Here is an 18018-nt window from a genome sequence, read left to right on the forward strand (position 1 = left end):
ACCTCAGGATGGGACATTTCCAAAGGGAGATTAGGGACTGTGTCCAACTCATTCCTGACTTCCCAGAGTCACTGAGGGCAGGACTGGGCTAGAGATGTTTCCAGCTTGATGGAGGTGAGTCCACATATGAATGAATGAATGAATAAGTAAGTGCATGAGGAGAGGTGTAACCAAAGCACTATACTAGCCCAGAGCAGAGAGAGGAATTGTAAGTGGGGTGGGGTCATCATGGAGGTGGCACTGAAGCAAGGTTTTCAGGGATGAGGAGGACACTCACCAGTGGAAAAAGGAGGGAGAAGACATTCCCAGGGCGGCAGACAGTATGAGCACATACTCAGGCACAGATGACTGGCAGGTTCAGGTGCTTTGGGACATTGGTGTGTGGTGTGGCGTGGTGTGGGGCAGCTGGAGGATGGTTTGTGTGCTGGAGGCAGTGAGAGGTGTGGTGGGAGAAGCAGGCTGGGACCAGACCTCTCAGGCTGCCATGCAATTGTTGTTGTGAAGCCAAGGGTCCCGGATCAGCCTCTACCCCTCTGGTAGAGCGTGGGACCTCTGCACATTCTTCGTGAGTGTGTGAGCTCAGAATTTAAGGGCTCCCTGTTTAGGCAAATGGCTCAAGTGAGGCAAAAAGAATTTTTAAAACTTAGAGACATCCAGAAAGCCCAAGAGAACATGAGAGTATCAGAGCTGCAGAAAGTGTGAGAGACTAATCGCTGGCCAATGGTTGCCTTTCCGAAAGGTCTGGTTAAGAGTGGGCTATGACTTGCTTCAGTTAGGAATGTATTCACCTGGATCTTGATTCAGTTTATACAGTTCCGGGTGTCCAACCCTTTGGGGGACACATGTGCCTCACCAGGTGTGAAGTCATGTGTCGCTACACACCGTCCTATCCGTGTTCACTAGTCCTCACTGATCCCTAGGGAGAAACAAACGTGCACCTTGTGGAGGCCAGCGCCTTGTTTCCCAGGTCTGTCTGACTCCAGAGCCCACGCTCTTTCCATTCTCCTGGCCCTCTCACCTGCACGTCTCCAACGATGTCCTCCATGACTACATCATACTGGACCACGAAGTCGGCCCTGATGCCTGAACTGGAGAAGGCAGACTGGTCTTGCAGTGTCGCGCAGAAGGTAATTCGGACACTGGTCTCTCCCCTCTCAATCCTGGTGGATGGGGGCGAGTCAGCCTCACCTGCATGGGTGGGGAGGGGTTAGGTGGGATGGAGAGCTCACCAGGCAGAAAGTCAGGTAAAGGGACATCAAAAGAGGCAATATCTGGGGAGGGTGAGAAGTAAGCCCTGCACCACCTGCTGTTCCTTTTGCCTGCAACGCCCCTCCACCTGCCCAAATGCTACATTCCTCTCCCAATCCTACAACCAGCTCCCCCTACTCTGCCTCTTCCACGGGCCCAGCCTGACAGACCCAGCCCCCACTCAGCTCCCAGGCTCTGGCAGCCTGGCCCTCACTCACAACTTCATCCTGGCTCATTTGCCATCCATCCAGGGAGCCCAGTCTCTGGAGGAGTGTCATGTCCCCAGGAGCCTGGATCTCCTCCCGGAGAGACCGTGTCGTGTGTGTTGTGGAGAGAGACAGATACACAGTCAGGGCCTCGGTCTCCTCCCATGCCCCTTACTGCTGCGGGAAACTGCAGCCCAGCAACGTTCTCTTCTAGATAGAATTTCATGTGTTTTCTTCCCCCTCTGGCTTCTTGACTCTCAGAATCACGTGTGTGAATAAGACTTTTAGCGCCTCATGAAATCACAGATGAACTTCTGGTCCCGGATGTTTGCTGAGCTGGCCACAAGATCAACTCCTCTGGAATTTCAGCCCAAGACAAATGTCCATTTAGACATGCCTCTGTGCCTCCTTTTTTCCAGAAAATGGAAACTAGGGAATTCTGCTCCCCACCCCCCTTTCCTGCTACAGCTGTCAGGAAGCTTAGGGGCAAACTGAGCCCCCATACTCTCTGAGGCGTCTGCTTACATACATTCCCTTGGCTTCCTTCCTTTCAGAGGTCTTTGTTCTGTTTTATCCCCACAGGATTGGCTCTCCCCTCCGTTTTAACCTTTAAGGAGAAGGGGGGAGGGAGCTGCCATTTATAGCTTAGGGTTTAAGCGTGCAAGCTCCAAGGACTCAGATGCTGCCTGTGGGCCCCTGGACAAGTTATTCACACTCTCTAAGCCTCAGGCTCCTCATCTGTAGCACGGGAAGGATAATAGCTCCTCTTTCATAGACAGTGTTTGTGCGAATTCAGTGAGATCATTTATGTAAAGCATTTGGAACCATACTTGGATCTTAGTAAGTGCTCGATAATGCTAATGATTACAATTATCATCAGGTCTTCATTACTCTGTACCAGTGATTTGCAGAGAGGAATTTTCTCAAATTCTCACAGTGGTCCTGGGCCATCGATTGCACGTCCCCATCGTACAGACGGGAAAAGTGAAGCAGAGCCAGTGAGTGATTTGCCTGCTGCCCCACCTTTGGAGAAGGTCAAAGCTGGGATTTGAACCCAGGTCTGTGTCTGTCTCTCTCTTGTCTGTATTCCATACTGTCTCTCTGGGTCAGCAGGATCCAAGTAGGTAGGACATCCGAAGCTAAACAGTTTAGCGAGAGTGGCCACATGACATGGGTGATTTCTCTGTGCCTGTCCACTTGTCCCTCAGCGGAGGCGTCTAGGCCGGACCAGTGGTTCTCCAATCTGACTGGACATCAAGTTCACTTGCAAATGGGTTAAAAAGATAGGTTCCTGGGCCCCTCCCCAACCTACTGAAGCAGACTCCAGGAGGGTGGGGTCCAGGAATCTGTATTCTGACAGCTCACATAGCGATTCTGCTGGCCGTAGCCAGTGTGGCCTTCAAACACCTTGAGATGGAAAAACAAACACCTTGAGATGAAGTTTGAAGCAAGCCTGGCAGCCAGGACATCTCTCTGGCATACAGGGCCTGAGATGATGTCCTCTGGGGCAGCCTGCACTTCACACTGTCCTCCCATTGCCCTTCCATTCTCAGTGGTGATTCCAGAGGAAAGCAAGTGTGGGCTCTGAATCCCTTAGCAATGTCAACATATGATTTTATGGAGCTGACCCAGCAACTCCTTCTCCCCTTTTACAATTTCAGGAGGGAAATCACCACTGCGGGAAATGTGGGACTTGCTGGTTTCACACAGCTTGCAAGGATGAGAGCAAGTTTGTAACCGAAATATTTTCAACTCCAAACCTGCCCTCTTCTCCTTGTTTGAATGGGAAAGGAACCTAGGGCAGAAGTGGTATTAGAGGGAAGCAGAGGGAAAAGGGGCAGCTTCCCATTTAGGGAAGGCCAGTCTTATGGTTGACCTGTAGTGCTGCTCACATACTTGTGTGGGTGTTGGTGTGCAGGCGGCTGGTCCTCAGCGGTGGTATGTGAAGATAGCCAATGCCTGTCTTTTCTGACACTGTGACCTCTACACTCAGCCTTGTCACCAATTGGGGTCTCAGGCTCACCACCAGCTGGTACTGGCCCTGGTGCCGCTGCAGCAGCTCCTCGTAGGCGAGAAAAAAGTCACCTTTGTGGCTGTTGCCAGGCTGGTGAAGATGCGAAACTTCTCTGATTCTCAGTCCCTGGTCTTGAAAGGGAGGAGGATGAGAGATGGGATGTCGTGAGGAGGAGGGGAGCTGTTAGATGACCTAGTTCTGGCTACCCCCTCTCTGGCCCCAGCAGACCTGGCCAGGCTTCTGTTTCAGCTAAGTCCCTCAACCACAGTTAGTTATTCACTCACCCACTTGTTAAACTATCTCTCTCACTCATTCATCCTCTTAAATATTCTGCCTAAGAAATTCTATCACAGGCAGCTTACCCATAAGGAAACTATGTTAGTGAAAATCTGAATCTACAATAAAACAATAAGGGAGTAATGATTTATTTTATAAAAAGAGGTTTCAATTTACACACAATGTCTCTTTCCCTTCAAATAACCCCTCACGCCCACCCCTCCCCCATGCTTTAGACTAAGCTTGTTTATACGCCATTAATTCCTCAGTATGCAGTAGCCAAACCTAAAGTTTCCGTGCTTGATGAAACTCTTTTGGAGGCTGAGAGGAAACATTGAAGGAAGACAATACACTTCTGCCATCAGAATGGAACTCAGTTAGGAAACAGGATTTGATTTAGAGAAATCTCACTTGAACATAACCTTACCGGAAGATGCCAGTTCTTAAATAAGCCACATCCTGCTGGCAAGAGGAAAGTGGAAGTAGTGAAGTAAACTCCCATTTATTGAACACCTACTCTCTTATAGGTTTTGCTATTCATTAACTCACCTCATCTTCATGTAATCCTATGAAGTAGAGATCATTATCCCCACATTACAGAGGTAGAGATTGAGGCCAAGTGAGAACATGTGTAAGTCCCTGATCACACATCTAAGATGAACTTGTCATGTTTCAGACTGGTTGGAGCCTTACCTGATGCCTACATGAGCAGCTATTTTTTCCTTGCTGATGGGCTTCCTCATAGATTTTCTTTTCCTGGTGCTTCTCTTTGACTTCTGCAATGTAGACTTTATTGTTGATGGTCCTGATGGAGCAGGAAAGAGGAAGGACAGACAGAAACAGAGAAAGGAAAAAAGAGATGGTCAGTGACATAGACAGAAAGAGACATACAAAGAAGATGGAAGAGGAGGATGAGGGATGGGGAGAGAAAAAGAGCAAAATAGAACTGTGAAGCCAGAGTGAGAGAAGGAAGAAGAGAAGAGAGCAGAGTCCAGGGAGATAAAAGCAGTGAAGCAGTTATCATTATCTCCATTTGTCAGGTGGGGAAATAGAGACCACACAGTTGGTATATGGTTGACTTGGTGTTAGGACTTTATGTTTTCCAAAGTGTTGAATGAATTCCATGTTTTGGCACATAAAATAATTTTAGGTGGGACACAACTGAACATTTTTATTACAATTGTTATATATTTACTGTAATGTGTATTAAAAATATAAGTAGCACGTTGAACACATGAGCTCATAGATATTGTTACTTAGGATAAGCCTAACTTAGGTAATCTTAAGTGTATCTATTTACAGAAACTATATTAAGTAACTAATATGGTGGGTGGCACAGGCAGTAAAAATTGTGAAAGCAGAATGCAAATTGCTGCAAAGGCATCTGTGATTGACTAGGGAAGGGGCCTTGACCTTAGCGGGCTCAGAGACCAATGAGATACTAATTCAAACTTGTTTTACCCCAGTTTTTCCTATTGCTCTAAGGAAGGTAATAAGGTATAAAGGAGTTCAAAGAAGGGAGGAAGCACTTTTGCCCAAGTCTTCCAGAAAAGGTCCTAGAGGAGGTGGCCTTGGTGGTGGGGGAGTTCAAATTAGGGAAGATTTGGACAAATGATCATCACTGGCCATGCCTCCTCAGTCTCCTTTGTTGGCTCCTTCTCTTCTTGATTCTAAATCTTTGGAACATTCCTAGACTCTGCTCTAGACCTCCCCTTCCTCTCCTCTGTTCTTTCTACAGTCACTCTCTAGGTGAGGTCATCTAGTCCCATGGGTTTAAATATCATTTGCACACAGAGGCCTCCCAAATCTGTATCTCTAGTGTGGACCTGTCTCCTGAACTCCAGACCTATATATCGCTTACTTGACATTTCACTAGCATTTCCAATAGGCACCTAAAGCTTAACATATCCCAAACTGAGTTCCTTGTAGCTCCTCCACCTCCCAAATCTGCTCCTCCCTTGGTTTTCCTTATCTCAGGAAATAGTTGTTCGGCTGGAAATCTTAGAGTAATGCTTGCCTCCCTTCTTCCTCTCATACACCACTTCTAATCCATCAGGGAATTTTGACCCTATCTTTAGATATGTCCACAATCTGATTACTTCTCCCCACACCCACAATTACTACACTAATCCAAACTACCAACATTTCTTGCTTGGATAAATGCAACAACCTACTAACTGGCCTCCTTCTTTAAAGCCTTGCCTCCTTATTACCTGTTCTCTTCACAGCAGTCAGACAGATCCTAGATCCTGTTAAATCCTAAGTCAGACCATGTCCCTTCTTTGCTCAAAAGTCTATGTGGCTCTTGTCTCAAATCAGAGTAAAGGCCAAAGTCCTCACCAGGGCCTCCATGGTCCTATACTATATGGCTCCCTGTCACCTCTTTAACCCCATCCCCTCCTTCTCTTCACCTTATTTATTATTCTCCAGCCACCAAGGCCTCCTTGCTGTTTCTTGAGTTTTTTCAGAACACTCCTGTTTAAGAGCCTTTACAATTTCTGTTCCCTTTGTTTGGAACACTCTTCCTCCAGATATTGGCAAATCTTATACTCTCTCTTCTTTCAGGTCTTTGTTCAAATGTCATTTCCTCAGAGAGACATCCTTGATCGCTCCTAAACAGCGCCTTCCCACTCACTCTTTATCTCTCTTGCTCTACTTTCTATTTCTTTGTAACACTTATCCATAAACTGACATATACTTCCTTGTTTATTTTTCCCTTATCTGCCTTCTCCATTGGACTGTAAGCTCCTTGAGGGCAGGGATTTTTTCTGTATTAATTGCTGCTGTATCCCCAGTACCTGGAATGCTGCCTGGCACATAGTAGGCGCTCAACAATTATTTGTGGAATGGGCATTCAATACAGACAGCAGGAAAACACAGGGACCATGTTTCAGAGAACAGCAAGTAGTTAGATTTGGCTGGAACAGAGAGGTAGGGAAAGGAGTTATGGAGAGAAGTTTGGAGTGGTTGTATAAGCCTAGAGAATAAAGGGTTTTGAACACTAGACTCAATGAGCTCATATGACAGTGAAGACTAGATATGGAGAATGGGAGTCCAAGATAAATCTTGAAGGGGGGGATGGGTCAGATCTGGTCTTTGAGGAGTGATAGATAGTTCCTTGTCCTAGAGAACATTACTGCAACTCTGCAAGCGGCAGGAACAACAGTCTCTCTTTAACAAATGGAAGGCACAGGTACTGGGGGTGGTTGGGGTAGAATGAAGTTATTTGACCAAAGAAGCAGTTTCTAGGAACACTTGAGGAGGATATGCAACCTGCAGAAAAGACCACTCAGGTGGGAAGTGTTTCTAGGCAGCTGAAACAGACTATTGCTGTGGCTGGGCTCATGTGGGGGTGGGCTGAGCTGGCATTGCCCCAAGGTCTCCTGGGGGTTGTAGGGGTGTAGGGTGGGGCTGGTCTGGCAGCAGCACACTGGGGCCTCTCTATGTGTGCTACCTGCAGCAAGCATACTTTCCATGGAGTCTGCCCAAAACATTTCCTCCAGCCTGCTTTGCTTAATTAAAAAAATTATTTTGGAGTTTTTTCTATTAGAGCAAAAATCCACATTCTGTTTGGCTGCTTAGCTCTTGTATCATTTGACCAGCAACCTCTCTGGTGAGCCCCCATACTCCAAACCCATGCTGTCTTTTTTGCCTTTGATCTTCCTGGGTCACCCACACACAGTGATCCTGGTTCCTTCCAGTCTTACCCATATGGAAATCCTGTTTCCAGGAAGCTTTCTTTGACTACCTCACCACCTCTCCCATGAACTCCCTTGCCAGGGACACACTGCCTACCTCCTCCAACCTTTCCTCTCTTCGGGGGAGTGCCATCTGTCCATCAAGGCCAGGAGGTTCCTGATGACAAAGCTCAGGCTCTAGGGCTGCTGTTAACAGAGGCTTACAGATTGTTTATAGCACAAAGCCCACCTCTGGTGAGGGGGTCTCTGCAAAGGCCGAAACTCTGCACGTGCTGGCCTCATTCATCTGCTAAATCTGAGTCACTCTTCCCGTTGGGACCATTTTCTAATTCACACTAAGGTATTATATGAGCCAATGAGGCCCCACCAAGTTCTCCTTATCTGCTCCTCCTCTCAACGTTTACCATCTCAAAGAAGGCACTGTCATCTACCAGGTCAGACAAGCTGAAATCAGGTGGGCACCTTCTATCTTTACTTACTCCCCACATGTATGCACCAGGTTGTTTCTCCCTCCTTATGGTATCTCAAATCCCACCCCCACTACGCTGTTCCAGCCCTCAGCAGCCCTTATGCGGATATTGCCTCAGGCTCCTTACTGAGCTCCCTGCTTCCCAGCTGGCCTTTCCAGCCCACCCCACCTCACTATTGTCACTCCTTGCTTAAAACCTTGCCATATCTCCTCATTATGGGCCACAGTTATTTCTAAAGTGGAGTACACACACTCTGGGGGTGCTGGAGTGTGTACACGCCAACACACACTGAGGGAGTGGGAAAACAATGTTAACACTCTACTTATAGGGTTTTCTCTTACATTGTCTATGTATATTTTTACATATGCTTCATAATGTACCTAATATATTTGCTCAGTAGTGTATTTATAGACTTTATAAATTAATAAATAATATATATTTGGGAAGTACATGATCAATTTTTTCCTGATGGGTGTGCAAACACATAAGATGGTTTGGAGACCATCAAGTAAGGTCCAGGTGCTTGGTCTGGCATTGGCAGCCTTCTACCACCTAGTCATTCCTTACCTCTCCAGTCTCAATTTTGACCACTCTCTACCTCTGCTTGTGCCCTACACTCTGGTGACACTGAAGTCCTTCCAGTTCCCCTAATGGGGAAACATTTATTCCTGTGCTCCTTTTGCCTGGATTCTCCAGCCCTGCCCTCAGCCTGCTTGCCCGATGAACAGCTCATATTTTGAACCTCAGTTTAGGTATCATCTTTGTGAGGCTTTCTCTGCATGGGGCTGGGGAACTGACCACTGTCTCCTGGTAGGCCTCGCCATTCCCACCATCCCGCATTCACGCTTCTCTTTCTTCCCAGCATACTTTATTAAAATTATCTGCTTTCATTTTTATTTCCCCCATTAGACTGTGAACTCTTTGGGAGCAGGACCATGTGCAATTCATCTTCCTTTTTCCGTAATACCCAGCCCAGTGTAAGTCACACAGTCAGCATCAGGAAATGTTTGTTAAAAAAATAATCAAGCAAATATTATCAAGGAAATATTATCTGCCCGCCACTAATTTTAGCATATATTTTCACATATATTAGCTCATTTAATCCTTTCAGGTGGGTTCTAATTTATTTTATTTTATTTTATTTATTTATTTATTTTTGGCTGCACTGTGTCTTCGTTGCTGGGTGCGGGCTTTCTGTAGTTGCGGCGAGCAGGGCTACTCTTCATTGCAGTGCGCGGGCTCCTCATTGCGGTGGTCTCCCTTGTTGCAGAGCATGGGCTCCAGGTGCACGGGCTTCAGTAGTTGTGGCATGCGGGCTTCAGTAGTTGTGGCTCGTGGGCTCCAGAGCGCAGGCTTAGCAGTTGTGGCGCATGGACTTAGCTGCTCCGTGGTATGTGGGATCTTCCCAGACCAAGGCTCAAACCCGTGGTCCCCTGCATTGGCAGGCAGATTCTTAACCACTACACCACCAGGGAAGCCTGGTGGGTTCTAACTTTATCCCCATTTTACAGATGTGTAAAATGAGACTCTGATAAGTGACATGATTTGTCCTGAGTCCCATAGCTGGCAGAATCAGAATTCAAACTCAAGAGTGCATGCTCTCTATCACTATGCTCTGCTGAAAGAATGAACAAAAGAATGAATAAAACAGTGAGTTTGGAAGCAGACTTACATGGTGAAATTGGAGATAAAGGTGAGGCGAGGCAGATCCAGGTCAAAGATGACTTCATGAGCCTTGGCATGCGGACTGAACAAGACAGAGGTGACCAAGGTGTGGGCGTAGCGGGAAACCACAGTAGAATGCATTGAATAGATTTTCATCAACAGCTGAGGGAAGACAGGGAGGTGGGTTAGGTAGACTCTATCCTTGGCCTACATGTACTAGTACCCAGGACTCCTGGACAGGCCTCAAGGTACAAGTGGAGAAACTGAGGCCCAGAGAGGGAAAACAGCCTCTGTCATTCATTTTGTGGATCTGCCTAATATTTCAGTGAGCTTTACCAAGTCTCAGACCCAAAGGCTCACAGAGGATCACAAATCAAGGGACCTCTGGACAAGTGCTTCTCCAACTTTAATGTGCACATGAATTTCCTGGACATCTTGTTAAAATGCAGATTCTGATTTAACAAGTCAGGGGTGGGGACAGATTCTGACTTTGTAACAAACTCCTAGGTGATGTTGATGCTGCTGGTCTATGAATTTTACTTTGGGTAGCAAGGCTTTAGAATATAACAGAGTGGCTGTCATTCATTGAGCTCTACTCTGTGCAAGACACTGTGATATATGTGTCTATAACTATATCTATATCTATTCCCTTTTTAGGAACTCAAGTGTAAAGGATTGCACCTGGGGACTTCCCTGGATGTCCAGTGGTTAAGACTCTGCACTTCCACTGCACAGGGCACAGGTTTGATCTGGTTGGGGAACTAAGATCTCCCATGTTGCAAGGCGGGGCCAAAAGAGGGGAAAAAAAAAAAAAGAATTGCACCTGATAAGTACAATCAGACACTGAAAGCATGATAAGCATTTGGCATCCATGATCTTATTTAATCCTCACATCGGCTCTATGGGCTACATAATATTATTGTTCATATTTTACAGATGTGTTAACTGGGCCCAGAGCCTGAGGCCGCACAGTAAGTAACATATCGATCTTCTTCCTGACCTTTCCTGAAGTCATGATCCCTTCATCTACCCACACGTCTAGCTCATTCTCAGTGTGGGGCAGAGGGAAATGAAGGCATTTGGGATCAGCTGGACCTAGAATCAAATTCTGGTTCTGCCACCTCTTAACTGTGTCAATCTCTGAGCCTCAGTTTCCTCTTCTATAACAGTAGATAGCTTAGCTATCTACTTAGCTATAATAGTAGAGCTTAGGTTACAGGGATGCTGTAAGGACTAAATGAAATAATAACTCTAAAATCCCTGGTGGAGCACCTGACATATGCTCAGAAAATAGTAACTCTTTCCTCTGGCCCTAGTTTCCTAGGACTGAGAAAGCAGACCAAATAACCTTCCACTGTTGCCCCCAAGGAGCTAATTTCCTTGCAAATCCTGGGGCTCTGTTCCCTCATCCCAGATCTAACCTTTGTGCTTGATGAGGAGGTCCCAGAAGGTCCCTGGCATGTCAGTTCCAGGAGAATGGTCAGCAAAAAGCTGATACAGATGAGGCATCTCCACTTAGACAAGATGCCACCTCTGGCCCGGGGCTGTTGTTCACATCCAGGAGGTCTGAGCCCAATCTCCAAACTCGTGCTCTTTTAAGCCTTCAGGTATCCCTTCTCTTGGGAGGGAGGGACTATCCTGAAGGGTGGGGAAGACTCTGAATGTGGCATTGAATCCACACAAGCCAGGATTGTCCAAGAGCTGGGGTTGGCATCTTGCCTGGAGAGGGGCCAATTCCATGCCTCCCTTTTTCCCATCATCCAGCTGTAAGATGAATGGAAACTAAACATACTAGAGTTCTGGGTCTGTCTGTTTGCTGTGTTGGCCCAGGGTGGGGTTTTTCTTTCCTATAAACATCCACAGGAGCACAGTAACTGAGGCCAGAGAAAGGTCACTTAGCACTGATCATCTTAAAAAGGTAGCTGATATGAGAGAGGGGTTGGTGGAGCAAGGCCCCAATCCTGGTCCTTTCTGGCATGGATTTTAGCCTTGAGACAGGAAGGATTTACTTAGGGTCCCATAAAAATTGACTCTTACAGATATGAGTCTTACAATCTGCAGAATATTCAGAGGCCAAGATAGGCTAGGGTAGGACTGAGAAAATAAGATAGTGGTTCAAAGTAGAACTACTGGACTCAGACCATCTGGGTTTGTCTCAGTTCTGCCACTTACTGAGAGTGTAATATTGTGAAATTTAATTAATTGCTCTGCAGCCTCAGTTTCCTTACCTATAAAAAGAGAGTAATAATAGTACCTATTTCATAAAGTTGTTATGAAGATTAAAAAAGCTTGTACTTTCAGAATGCTTGGCACATGGTAAGCATTCAGTAAACATTAGCTGCTAGGACTAGAGCTGGATGAGGCCTGATTGATCTCGAAAGTATGGGAAGCTCCCTGTCCCTCTGGAGACCTAGGTGGGGGAGGGGTGGGGAGATGCTCAGTTGATGGGCGTCAGTCTGCCTGTGGGAACCCAGAGATGCTCTGGACTGTGTCTACAGGAACTGTGGAGGGCAGGAGTGAGAACTGGAGCTGAGAAAGAAAATTACTTGAAGGTGTGCATACGGGACATCAGCATCAGTCAGAACCCCTATCCCTCTGCCCTTTCCATCCACATAGAGCACATGCAGCCCCAGCACTTACCTTCAGGCAAAATCTCTAACGACATTTTACAAACTGCGTAGGGAACATTCAGACTTGTCCTATGGCATTTGGTACCGCATAACAAAGCCTCCTCATTCTTGTATTTGGTGACCCATGGCCTGTCAGTTGCAACCTCCCCCAAGTCCACACGAGGTTTCCTGTCAGAATTTCCTCATGGGAGAGAGCCCTAGCTAGAAAAAAACAGCTCTGCTTATACAACAACAGAGAAACCCACATCAGCTACCAGTCCTTTTCCCTTACCTGGGATGGATAACCAAGGGTCTTCAGGCAAATTAAGGGAACCTGCAGCATGAAAGCAAAAGACTAAAATAAGAAAATAGAACAACTGACCCCAGAGAAATTGGGGAATTTTGGAAAGGAAAGAGAATTTCAGAAAAGAAATGATAATATCCTCAGCAAATTTCAAGAAGGTAAAACATGAAAAAAACAAGACGTAAATGCCACAGAACAGGAACAATCAGAGAAAAGAAAGACTCCTTAGGGATGGAAAATAAGTTGCTGAAATTAAAAGAAAATCAACAGAAGGACTGGGAAATAAAATTGAGGAAATTTCCCAGGATGCAGGGCCAAAAAACAAAGAAACACAAAGTAGGAGAGAAAATTTAAGAGATGAAGATTAATCCAGCAGGTTCAACATCTGAATAACAGGAGTCCTAGCCAGAGAGAACAGAAAAAATAAAGGACAATTTGTCAAAAACTTGTTAGAAGTTAATTTTCCAAAGCTGAAGAAGGATTTCCAGAACAGGTGCCCAGAACAGTGAACCCAGGTAATAGTGGATCCAACCCAAGCAATTACTACAACAGCCTCCTCACTGGTCTTCAGCTTCCTAATTTGTCATCCCTGCCCCCTTCACCAGTATATTTTCACAACAGCCAGAGGGATCCTTTTAAAACCCAAGTCAGATACTCTCCCACCTCTGCTAAAAACCCTCCTGTGGATTCCACTGTGGCTTGGCTTACAGGGCCCTATAAGATCAGGCCCCCATTACCTATCTGACTTCATTTTCTATTACTTCCCTCCTTGCCTTCCTCCACTAGTCTAGCAACACTGACTTTTATGTTCTTCAAAAATGGCAGGCACGAGACAAACAATGCCAGGCACAGTCCTGCTCTAGGGCCTTTGCACTGACTGTTCTTTCTATTTGGAATGTTCTTTCCCCAGGCATCCACTTGGCTAGCTCTCTCACTTCATGCAAGTCTTTGTTCACATGCTACCTTTTCAGTGAGTCTTTCTCTGACCAACCTATTTAAAACTTCAATAACCTCCCACTCTCACTGGCATTCCCTATCCTTTTTACCCTGATTTATTTTTCTCTATAGCACTGATAACACTTAAACTTGTTATATATTTTACTTATTTATCTGATCATTTTCTCTTTCTTCCTCACTAGAATATCACCTCCATGGGGACAAGGATCTGTTTCACTGCTGTATCCTCAGCTTCTAGAACAGTGCCTGGCACATTGTAGATAATAAATGTTTGTTGAAAGAATGAATACAATAAAGGCAAATAATTCAAGGAATAAAGAAAGGCTATTAGAGAATCCATGTGTGTGTGTGTGTGTGTGTGTGTGTGTGTGTACCTGTTCGAAAAAATCATGGTCTAACTACAAAGCAAAATAAAACATAACATGATTATAAGAAGCTGATGGAATATAAGAGGGACTCCCTTTGACCTTGATAGTAGAAACATTCTCTTTGGAGAGGCCGAAAGATTGTGACATAGGACTTGTAGAGAAGGAACTGTATTCCTGGCTCACTATTTGGCTGGGTTTTGAAAAATATTTACATAGTCATGATAATGTAAATCATGACTGGTTTTCAGGTTTTACAGTCAACATGAAGACAAAGCAGGGAAGAGCTGGTTGTGGCTGCAGGACAGAATGTAAATGTTAATAACCTAGACAATGTGAAGGAAAGATCAAACTGACAATGTGGGTCGTTCAATGGGCAGAGGAGGGTGGTGGCTCTAATATCCTTGTCCTAAAAAGTGGGTAGTCAAAATTACCTGTCAAAAATGGATGGAATAAGGAATAGAGGTTTGAGTATATGTATTTTTTCAAGTTACAAAGTTAACTAGGAACAACAAAGGAATATCAGCGTTAAACATTGCAGGGGAGTGGAGGGAAAGTGAGGCAGTGTACAGAAACAAAGCCCTCATTGTACTACTTGAGAGTCAACAGGATATTGTCTAAATTTTATAAACCAAGAGACAAAGTATATACATGTTATCTAGAGTTGTAAAGGGAGCCACCAGCAGAACTAAGTGCAAGAACTGGGTTTTTTTTGTTTGTTTTTTATAAATTTATTTATTTTATTTTTGGCTGCATTGGGTCTTCGTTGCTGTGCACGGGCCTTCTCCAGTTGCGGAGAGCAGGGGCTACTCTTCTTTGCAGTGTGTGGGCTTCTCATTGTGGTGGCTTCTCTCATAGTGGAGCACGGGCTCTAGGCGCACGGGCTTCAGTAGTTGTGGCACATGGGCTCAGTAGTTGTGGTGCATGGGCCTAGCCACTCCGCAGCATGTGGGATCCTCCCGGACCAGGGCTCGAACCTGCGTCCCCTGCACTGGCAGGCAGATTCCCAGCCACTGCGCCACCAGGGAAGCCCAAGAACTGTTAAAAGGTTGCTTTGAAGGGGTGGGATGGAGATGGGGAGAGTCAAGGCAGGGGACCATTGGTTTTTATCATGTGCTCCTTCTTACTGTTTGATTTGTTGCCATGTATGTGCATTACTTTAATAAAAATAAGATCTTAAAAACTTCATGTTGATCTTACAACAAAATAGTTATATATCCTATGACACTTTATGACAATATCAGAATGGGTATGTGGATATCCAATTAGACTTGCCTCCACGGAGGAAAATCACACTGTAATGTGCCTTGCATATGTTTATGAAGAGGGTTGGAAAGGATATTATGGGACTTAAAACATTGGCAGTACTTGAGCATAGTAGTGGAGGCTCTGGTATTCGGCATCGTACTGGCCTGGGTTCAAGTCCTCTCTCTGCCATTCATTAGTTGCTCTGTCATGGGCAAGTTACCTCCCTCACCCCCAGTTTGTCTGCCATAAAAGGAGGCTAATGCTCAAACAGTAGAAATGTAAGCCCCTCAAGAGAAAGAGCCACCTCTGTAGAGGTGCATAATATATAGTTGATGCTCAATGTCTGCATGTGAGGCCCGAACCTGCCTCACAGGTATGTGTTGATGAAGGACTCAATGTGCAAAGAGCAGGGGAGAAGGAGTGTTAGTTCAAAAGTGGGTAGCCGGTTTCCTCGTCTATGGGAAATTTGCCTTTGGTTTAATAAAATGTAGTCATTTTGGCTGTGGAAAGAATAGCTCTCAGGGCTTAGAGTGATACAAAATGAATTAAATTGCCCTGTACATAAAAGGAAGAAAACAATAAGAATTCACCAGCAGCTCAAGGGAGAGGGCACATGAGCCTGGAAATGGAAAGGAGGGGAGCTGCTTTCTCTGAGTATTGGGAACAGAAAGAACCCAACAGCGATAGGGAGTGGGGTCCAGGAGAAGGGTTGGTTAGGAAGCTTTTCCAGTGATGGGAAAGGCTTAGGAAACGTGAAGAACAGGAAAGTCTGATGTCCAATATTAAGTTGGTTGCTAGGCTGTGCTGTACAACTTAGATGACTAAAGAAGTGATAGGTAGCCTTGGAAGGAAATCTTTGCCACTTACTCCCAGCCTTCAGAATTTTCCAACATTCAGAGGTACTGATTTTTATATAGTTTGGGGGAAGGGAAATGTGTTAGGAGAGGACTGGTGGTGAGGATATTCTGGGCTTCTCATGTAAGCTTTAGGTGTCTGAAATCTTGGATGTCCCGGTACTAGGCAGTTTCATCCCCTGACATTCTGCAGTAAGCAGTCTTTAGCCTGCCTTTCCTTATCACCTGAACAGAGCTGCTTGGTGATAACTCAGCTTTTCATCTTTGTTCCTAGTTAATATGTAGAATCTATATGATTTCAGGTATTTTCCTGCTGATTTATGAATGCTGGAAACCGGTCTGGGACACAGTGACCTAGGTTCATCAGAGTTTATGGGCAGATGCTGAAGTTCAAAAGATTCCAAGAGTTTACAAAGAGAGAAGGTGGGAGGAAATCTCTCTAGTCAAATGATGAAGATTGTAAGTGAATTTATTTTTTTCTCTCCTGTTAAGGTTTCATCCTGTCCTCTGATCCCCAGATCATAAGATGAATGATTATGGTATTATGCTATGAAGGTGTTTGGCATTGAGAGGCACTGGGGAAGTTTGGCTTTGAAAGTCTCTGGGAATGTCTCTCTGATGGACATGGACTGAGATTTTGCCTGAGTCCCTTGAGTCCAATATCTCCTAAGGATCTGACTCTATATTCTTTTAAAGTTATCCCAGGATCCCAAAGGCCACAACCAGGACTTAAAATGTTGTGGAATTTAAAATGATGGAGGTTGTAACAGAGGGTAGATATAACAGAGGGCGTTCCATAGGGAAGAAATCGTATGAGCAATGGCTCCTAAGAGAAGGCAGGGCACATCTGGTAATAGTGAAGTGTTTGTTTGGAATATACACAGTACTCAGAAAAATAGCAAGAAAAAGCCTGGAAAACTAGTCAGGGCTAGATTTTGGGAGAGTCTCAAAATCAGAGTCAGACATTTCTTGAAAGAGTAGTTTATGCTCATTGTCAGGAATACCTCACCTGCAATTCACATCTCAACTCACTGCAGTCATAAAACTTCTGCATGGCATAGACTCCCAAACAGTGGCTTCAATCAGACATACATGTATTTATCTCACCTAAAAGAAATCCAGAGTTAGGCAGTCCAAAGTTTGTATGGTGGTCCTATGAAATTGTTAGAGATCCCGATTCTTCTCAGTTTACTCCTCCACTATCCTTAGGGTGTGACCCTTGTCCTCATGGCCTTTATTCCAGGAGGCTATGTGTCCAGGTAAAAATCAGATTTTCTATTAATAGGGAAGGAGAGGAGAATGTATACTGGAGTAAACAGTTATCGACCTATGCCACAAGTGTGAAACTATCCCCTCCGTGGTCACCAGAGACCAGACCACTACCTGACTGCTACAATCCCTAGACATTTTTCAGGACTTTTCTTGACCTCTGGGTAGTATTCAACACTATTGACTCCTCCCACCTTTTGAAATATTCTCTTCCTTTGGTTTTGTGGCATTACTTTCTCCTGCTTTTCGCTCTGTCTCCTTGGTCATTACTTATCTGTCTCTCTCCTGGGCTCCTTTTCCTTCACCTATGCTGAGGTTGCTGTTGGCCTCCAGGGCTCTTCCCTGGGCCACGTCTCTTCTAAGGTTTTTATTCTTCCCAGGCCCAGGGAAGAGCCGTTAGTATTCCATATGTTAGTGAAAGGGGTTACCATCTACACATTTGATCTCTCAAATTAGATTCCCAAAAGTTGCCTTTGACACTTCCCTCCTCCTCACCCCTTTCCCTACATCCAACTATTCATAAAGCCTTGCTTTTTATTTCTTTAATATCTTCTGAATTCAATCACTTCTCATGACCTCCACTGCTACCACTCTAGGCCTAACCACAATCATTGTTTACCTGGATGACTACTCTCCCTTTTTCCAGGAAGACATCTAATTCATACTCCTAATGGGTTAGGCAGCTAGAGTGGTGTTCTTTCTAGAACACAAATCTATGTTGCATCCAAGCCTAGAACCCTTCAATAATCTCTCAGTGTTATCAGGATCAAGACCAAAGTCTTTATCTTGGCATTCAAGGCTTGCCATGATTTGAAAGGGATGGGAATTTGGGGTA

At 45.2% G+C, this 18018-nt stretch overlaps 1 protein-coding gene across 1 annotated transcript in view; it reads right to left on the reverse strand.

Annotated features, from left to right (window-relative positions):
• ITIH6 (inter-alpha-trypsin inhibitor heavy chain family member 6) overlaps positions 1-18018 on the reverse strand; it is a 50112-nt gene that overhangs the window by 29706 nt on the left and 2388 nt on the right. The window contains 8 exon segments of the mRNA XM_004284770.2: positions 1019-1188; positions 3351-3530; positions 3533-3594; positions 4438-4457; positions 4459-4549; positions 9585-9739; positions 10999-11121; positions 12479-12541. Coding sequence (XP_004284818.2) covers positions 1019-1188; positions 3351-3530; positions 3533-3594; positions 4438-4457; positions 4459-4549; positions 9585-9739; positions 10999-11121; positions 12479-12541 — 864 coding nt within the window.

This window comes from Orcinus orca, chromosome X (assembly GCF_937001465.1).
Source record: "Orcinus orca chromosome X, mOrcOrc1.1, whole genome shotgun sequence".
In the NCBI taxonomy this organism is placed as follows: domain Eukaryota; kingdom Metazoa; phylum Chordata; class Mammalia; order Artiodactyla; family Delphinidae; genus Orcinus; species Orcinus orca.